The sequence below is a fragment of the Centropristis striata genome, chromosome 1 (assembly GCF_030273125.1).
Source record: "Centropristis striata isolate RG_2023a ecotype Rhode Island chromosome 1, C.striata_1.0, whole genome shotgun sequence".
NCBI classification, from domain to species: Eukaryota; Metazoa; Chordata; class Actinopteri; order Perciformes; family Serranidae; genus Centropristis; species Centropristis striata.
Window position 1 is genome coordinate 30,116,897 of NC_081517.1, and position 8,151 is coordinate 30,125,047.

The window sequence follows — 8,151 nt, forward strand, 5'->3', positions numbered from 1 at the left end:
AAGTTCAAATTAGCTGTACTTAGACAACAGTAAAATGTCAGAGAATATATATAATCTGAATGGGTCCATTGTGCATAACCGGTACTTTTACTTTTGATACTTTAAGTGCATTTAGATGCTGCTACTTTTGTACACTACCTTTACTTAAGTAAGTTTTGAATGCAGGACTTTTTTCCACTTGTAGTGGAGTGATTCTGCAGTGTGGTATTAGTGCTACTACTTAAGTAAGGGATCTAAATACTTCGTCCACCACTGGTTGTTAGTCTCTATGTTTACAGTGCAGTATTGGTGAGCTACATTCTGCCACCGTTCATGTAATGACAACGAGCGTCGATCGACACTCGATTAAGTGGACTGACTCCCGGAGATCTTTGGGCGTAATCAGACGTGTGCAATCGAGAGCCGGGTGTTAAAAAAAAGAAAAAGAAAAAGGAAGGGACTCAAAACTTTTGTAAAGTATTTTTCGCATTCGAGAACAAAACAAAGACTGGTGGGGACGCCTTATAGACAATTTGCAGAGTGTTCAAGTATGTGACCCGTTTTTTAACGACGTGGAGTCGAGTTCAGCCTCCCCGGAGAAAAGATTTACTAAGGACAGTAAGTTTTCCTCCTTGTCATCTGATCGACTAGCGGAAAGAGCACAAACAATGGCAGAGAGCAACAACATAGCCAGTTAGCTGCTGGTATATAGTAGTTAACTTTGGTCTGATACGCTTAAACATGTAGGCCAGGTCGAGATACACTGTAGCTACTTTCTGACTTTAATTTTTACTCTGTTCGCCGATTTAGCTTTGTGGAAATCGGTTACGCTAACTTCATCGCTAAAGTTAGGCTCCTTTTGTGCGTATACGCATGTGTGCGCGGACTTTAAATGTTTAAAGAGAATCATCGAGGTTTAGGCTACAGAAGCATAAAATGACACCCTAAATGTTACAAAAAGCACTAAAGGTAAGCTTTTTAAGCTCCGTAACTCAATCACTGTTGACCTGACATTGTACACAATGAATGCTAACAACACAATATACCTTAAAATATATTTCACAGCTTAAAGTGCATGATCTCCCCCTCCTCTGAATCCACAGTGAGCATCAGGCCACGGGACCTCAGGGTGTAAGAGGCATCACCATGGCCCAGTTTAGTATCGATGATGCCTTTGTGTTGGAGGGAGATGAGGAAGGAGCTGTGTCTGATGGAGAGACCGAGGGATGGAAGAGAGGAGACAAGGACAGAGAAGGAGGAGAGATGACATTTGGTCCTCTATCTTTCTCCAAACCTCAGACTCATCCCCCGCCTGCTGACGCTGGCTCCCCTGAACACAGTAACCTGAAGTATCAGGTACATTTAATACCTACTTTGTGCCCAAATATGTTAAATATATAAGTTTTTAACTGATGTTCAATGGTGGAATATAACTAAGTACATGTGCTTAAGTACTGTTTTGAGATACTTTACCTGAGAATTTCCAATTTATGTAACTTTATACTTCTACTCCACTACATTTTGAGGCAAATATTGTTTGTTTTTTTACTCCACTACATTTAGCTGCCAGCTTTTAGTCACTCTTCAGGTCGAGATTTAACAGAAAAACATGATAAATTTAAAGTTATCAGACATTTGTTTTAAATTATAACAGTATATTAAGTTGTGAATGAGACCAATCATTACCAAATTAAAACACTGCTTGCATAAATGCATCAATACAAATAATCTTATAATGTATTTGGAATATAAAACAATCTGAGTGGGGAAATTCTGCATAATAAGTACTTTTACTTTTGACACTTTAAGTACATTTTGATGCTGATACTTTTGTCCTTTTACTTAAGTAAGTTCACAGTCTGGTATAAGTACTTCTACTTAAGTAAGGGATCTGAATACTTTTTCCACCAACTCCTTTATCATCTGCTGCTTCTTTAGAATCTGGAAAATGAAGACGTCTTAGGCAGCAATGGCAATTCCTCCTTCAATAACTTCTTCAAAATCAGGTGGGTCCTATGGGTAGAGGTATAGAGGTATTGACATGTTTTTGCCACCTGCCCCTCTTTCCCAGCTTGTGCCTTTGCTTTGAATGTGCGATAAAGTCTGTTTCTGCTCTCTCCACAGTGACCCTGCGACCCTGTCTTATTGCAGCTCCCAGTGGTCCTTCAGTACCTTGAGTTCTGTCACGCAGCTTTCTGCACACTGCTGCGGGTGAGTTCAAACGACTCACACACACACACACACACACACACACACACACACACACACATTATTATACTCGCAACAACGAACACAATCACTTTAAAAAATATATTTTTTTAATTCAGGTGGGTTTCCCATCCTCTGGTGAAGAAAAACAGAAGAGTTGTTCTGGCTTCATTCCTTCTCCTCATCACTGGAGTTGGTAAGTCTGAAGCAGCATTTTTTTTTTATCGCTCATTACATTGAAAATCTACTACCACATTTTTTTCTGCTGGGATAATGTCTTACCTTAAGGAGAAAGATATTTATTTGATTTCTGCTCCTGTTTTTTATCACATTTTCATAGGTTTCTCCTCATGATTATTATGATGGATGGATGGATGGATTGATGGATTGATTGATTGATTGATTGATTGATTGATCGATTACTTTATTCATCCCTGAAGGGAAATTCGGTTGTCTCAGCAGTCTGGTCTTTAAGTACAATAAAATACAATAGAATCAAATACTGAGGTACAATAAATAAAAACAACAATAAAAACAAACATAGAATAGAACAAGGACACTTAAGAAGTTAAAAGAAGATCAGTTGGTAGGTAAGGTACAATGGCAAGATGATGGTAATTGTACTGATGATATGATGGTAATAATGTTATTAATGTGACTAGACAGTATATAATAATAGTACAGTATATATAATAATAATATTAATAATAACAATAACATAGCAATGTGCAGGGTGTGCATACATACATAACATAATATATAATATGTAAACATATATATATATATATATATATATATATATATATATATATATATATATACATATATATATATATATAACAATGTTCATGAAAGATATTGGAAAATATTTGGAGTTCATTCTACATTTAGCAGGTAAGTTTACCTCCAGCAGAGATCAGAGCAAAGGATTTAACGTGAAATTGGCAAATACTTGATGCAGTTGTTTTGCAAGTGAGGATTTCAAAACGATAAATATATATACATATATATATACATACATATATACACAGACAAGATATGATATATTATGATATATTGCACCGGCATTATATATGCATATAAATACTTGACTATACAAGATATAGTCAAGAGTATATACAAGAATATTGTATAGATGTGATATATAATATCAATACGATTACTATTAACACCTGTCACATATGTCGTGAAGTATATGTTCTGGTATTTGGAGTGGAGTGTTGTACAGGTGCACAGTGCAAAAGGTGACAGTAGATTTACTGCTGTTCAGTAATAGTGGCTCTGACAGAGGTAGATGAGTTATAAAGTCTTATTGCAGTAGGAAGGAACAATTTTCTGTATCGTTCCTTGGAGCAGCGGGGTTGAATGAGTCTGTTGCTGAAGCTGCTCTTTAGCTTGTCCAGTGTTTTGTAGAGGGGGTGAGAGGGATTGTCCATGACAGCCAGTAGTTTTGCCAGCATCCTGTCCTCCACCACCACCTCCAGGGTGACGAGCTATATATCTATATACTATATATCCATAACTTGCTTGAACTGTACAGAAGATGGATCAGGGATTAAAATGTTTTATCCCTTTTTTTGGATGACCTGGATTCAATTACAAGATAAATTAAATGACTAAAGTGTTAAATACATATTACAACTATTCTACATGACAAAACAGTGCCTTGTTTTTACATTATTTTAGCATGAACATACCACTTGAAATGGTTTACCAGTAGTTTGTTCAGTATTTGCTCCTGGTACACTGAACTTTGTCCTCTTGTTGATCCTCTCTGTAACAACAGATTAACAGATTTTTTACAGAGTTACATACGTTTCTGAATAAAAACTATATATATAATATACTGTGTTGTCACCCCATCTCACTGATTTACTTTTGTGTTGTTTCTTTTTAGCTCTTATTTTCACAGGTGTTGTCATACAGCTGAATCCAAATGCAGGTAAGGAATATAAAGCTTTCAGGTAAGTGTGTGTTGGATATTTAAAAAAGGGTTTAAAACATTATAAATCTGTAGAATGTTGTATGAATTTGAAAAGCAGTGAAAGATGAGAGAAATATTTTTTTGACTAAACTAATATACAAAAAAACATGCCTTTGTCTCTGTGCATTTAAACAGTAAAATTCAGAACTGTATGTTTTGATTGGACTCTATGAATGTGTATTCTGGCGCCCACAAACAAAGCTTGGCAGCTTTCTGTGTAATCTTGTCTGCAAACTGTCCCTGTGACACGTTACACACACTCTGCTGGGTTGGTGGTGAAGAAGCACCAGCTTTTCAAGGCTAAAGTCCTTTTGATTATAAAAAGCAGTGTTTCTCAATCCATTCTGTGTTTGTCCTGCTCATCTCTACTTTTACAACTGACAAGAAGGAATAATGCTGTGCAAACAAAAACCTGTGGGGTTAACGCCTACATTCCACATACTCTGTGTGAGTGCAGCAGAAGTCCATTCATTTGGGTCAAAATTTGCCTTGAGTATAGGCGGGTTTCGATTGAGTACTTTCTGAGTACTTTTTGGAAAGTGGAGTGTTTAGGCTACGCCCACTAGTTGGTTCCCCTCGGCCTCTGTTCCCATACAGGTCCTTTTGTAGTGGCTAACCAACAGAGTCTGAACGTGACAACAGACCGACGCGTCAAGCATAGCAAGCTATGTTTAGCGCTCCGAGCGGCTCAGAAAAGTACCTACCTGAGACAGGTACTTTCTGAGTCGCTGCCTGAGCCACTAACTGGTGAAGTTGGGCGGATCCTCTCTCCCAAGTCACACCCATAGCAGCTTACTAGAGGGAAAAGTACCTAATGGAAACATGCCTTATGTTGAAAAAGCTGACTTTCTACAGCAGATTTTGGAGAGAACATATGCTACAGGACAATAGCATTTTATGTTAATTTCCTTCAGTTCACTTGTTTGTCTATGTTGTAGTCAAATTGTGTAATAGTGTAACTGAAAACAAACTTGTTCTGTGGTTTAACACATTCTTAATTTGAGTAATATTATTTTACTAAAATATGTGTTGTACACATTATACATCCATGTGCATATTCCATAACACTAGATGGCATACACACATTGATGAAAATGTGTCATCAATGTGATTCTGAATCAATGGATGAAAAAGAGGATGTTAACTCTTTGCAAATAGTACATCGTTTAAATCTCTTTAAATAAATGGCTCGAAATTGTAGTAAATTAATTTTATATTTCAGTTTTTGTAGAAATTAAACAAACAAGTTATGCCATGTTATTATGTTATATTTGTTATGTTAGTGAGCTTTAGACTGATTTGATTATTTTTGGACAGAGCCTGGCCTGCTGTTTCCTCCTGTTCCAAGTATTGTTGCTAAGCTAAGCTAACAGTCACATGGCTGCTACTTCTTATTTAACGTTGAGTGTGGTGTGAATCGTCTTATCCAGCTCCCTGTAAAAAAAAAAAAAAAAAGCAAATGCGCATATTTCACAAAATGCTTAAGGGTTGTTTTAATGTGGTGTTGTGTTGGTTAGTGTTGGTCACTGATGACACTGTCCTTACAGGTGTTTCAAGTGCTATTTTCTTTGTTCCTGGATTTCTTCTCTTCATCCCTGGAGGTAAATTGAACTTGTGTTTCTGAGAACTCACCCTGACCTGTAAATCACCCCTTCATCTGTAAATGCATTATTTGCTTTGTTGATATTAATAATGCGTTTCCCTGTATTTCCTCCAGTGTACCATGTGATATACATCAGCTGTGCTGTCCGCGGAAGAAGGGGCTTCAAATTGTTCTACCTACCTTATTTTGAAAAATGAGACACTACATTTTCACTACAATTCTTTGTTGTTGTTGTTTTTTTGCCATCTTAAAATGAATTGTATTTTATCACTTGTAACAAAGTATATTTTGTCACGTTTTTTTTTCATGTCATTGTAATGACCACTACTAATTCAACCACTCAGCGCCTCGACTATGTTTCCACTACATGAACTGATATTGCTGTATGTGTACACACGAAAAAAGAAGGAGATTGGTCTTGCCTGTGTTTTCTATGTTGTGTGAATAATGACTGTGAAACTACAATAAAACTTTTGTATATTTTAATTTTTGTCAGTTGGGATTGTTTTCCAAACACGGGCAAAGTGAGACCGTGCTGTTACAAGCATGCTACAGACTGGGGAGCAGTCAAACCAGCAGCTCAGCCTGCTATGCGTTTTAAATCTGCAACCAGCTGTGATGAAATTTGTGTTTAAGAACCATAAAGTAAAAGAAAGGAAAATCTGCTTCTGTGGCCAGTGTTATAATCCTTTATTGCACACTTCAGAGCTGCTTAATTTGTTTTTTTTATTCATCGTGGGTCCAAATTTAGGTTAGACTCTACAAAGCAAATGTTTGTTTACTTGGCTTGCTTCTGCTTCATCATGTTGCCATGGTTACATAGGCTTTATTAGTAAATCTGTGGCCACTTTACAGCAGATTACACCGATTCAATTTGAGAATTTTAATTTTAATGCTTAGCCACCAGCCAGTCAGAAAAAAACCTATGCACCCAAACTATAGCATGACGTTGTCCATTGCCATCTCCTGCTGTTCTAACCAGCTACAACCTTAGAATAAATTAATAGTAATTTATATTTTATGAAAATATTGAAGTAAAGCAGATGCAACACCCTCAACTTATTTTGTGTTTTTTTTTTTTTGCCTTGAGAAGATACACACTATCTCAATAATAAATCATATTGTCACAATAATTTCATGGAAAGAGGTAAAAAAAAACCCAAAGTATTTTATTCCAACTTAGATAGATAGATAGATAGATAGATAGATATTTGTATTGTGAGACCAAGGTATTGTATAAAGGAGGACACATTACTGAGCCTACATTGTTCTTTTTGACACAGAAAAACTGTATCAATGGCAAAATATCAACCTTAAGTCCCCATAGGAGGCACAAAAAAGTAATCCAGTAAACATATACACAAAGTCAACAAAGGGTGTGTCTTCGTGGTCCACTGGTAGATACATACCACTAAGGCTAAGGAGTCCTTGTTGCAGCAGAATGGTATGTAGTTAATAAAGCATACTGTTGTGCAATTGTGCAAACTACCCTAGACAAGACATGAATTCCCCTGAAAACATGATTTGTTAAATTTTTGGGGTCTCTTAAATATGACAGTGTGCTGTTTTTTGCCATGGATTTCTATTTTTTGGTATTTTTTTTATCTCGTGCATAATGAGTAAAATAATTAGGCTAATGATGTATGATTCATACAAGCATGTGACTTCTCCTTTTGATAAAGATGCAGTCCCTGACATCACCACTGTCGCTCTGTAAGTCTGTAGGAAAACGTTTTTTTCTTTAGAACCTCACTCAGTCTGCTCACCATAACTCTTTTGCTTTTTTGTGATAAATAAATGTTATGTTGAAAAGAAAACAAGGTGAGCTCCCCAGAGCTGATGGTAAAGTTTGCACACTGCTGTTGTGGATGGTAAATACCACATAGCCTTCAATGCTGACAATGCCCTTTTGTTATCAAGGAAACAAAACATCAATAGTTATGATAAACAATACGGTGGAATCCATTCTCAAGCATGAAAATGCAATTCTCCCTTGTTTTTTTTAACGAAAGCCATGTTTCTTGTGTGGCCTTGCTCTGAGAAAACATTGTCCTGGCCTTTAGAAAGACTGCTATTTTTCAATCAAGAACTGCTACACTCCTTGAAAGACAAACAGTTATAAACTCAGTAGGATGGACAACCAGCAGAACCCCCTCTATCCTTGTACGGTCAGTTTTTAACCTCATCTCTGTGAGATATCTGTCGTTCTGAAACCACAGGAGTCATATTGCGGCCGATTAAATCGACCCTGAAACTACCAGCACTCATTTTCACAGTGGCAAGGAGTGAAGTAAACATGTGAGGAAGGAAAGAGATGCAAGTCCTCTAAATATCAGGAATATTAAACCTACTGGTGTCATTTCACAGCCGAAATAAT

At 36.7% G+C, this 8,151-nt stretch overlaps 1 protein-coding gene across 2 annotated transcripts; it reads left to right on the forward strand.

Moving 5' to 3' along the window:
* The first annotated feature begins 304 nt into the window (after window positions 1-304).
* Window positions 305-6,260, forward strand: tmem134 (transmembrane protein 134). 2 transcript variants are annotated; one of them, XM_059342518.1, is made up of 8 exons: window positions 305-948; window positions 1,083-1,335; window positions 1,918-1,985; window positions 2,104-2,190; window positions 2,307-2,383; window positions 4,085-4,129; window positions 5,719-5,772; window positions 5,889-6,260. In XM_059342518.1, exons 2-8 carry the CDS (start codon window positions 1,126-1,128, stop codon window positions 5,969-5,971), a joined length of 624 nt encoding a protein of 207 aa, XP_059198501.1. In that variant the 5' UTR covers window positions 305-948; window positions 1,083-1,125; the 3' UTR covers window positions 5,972-6,260. The 2 variants fall into 2 exon arrangements, with proteins under 2 accessions (XP_059198501.1, XP_059198494.1); XM_059342511.1 differs by having other exon boundaries at window positions 312-597.
* The last annotated feature ends 1,891 nt before the right edge of the window (window positions 6,261-8,151 follow it).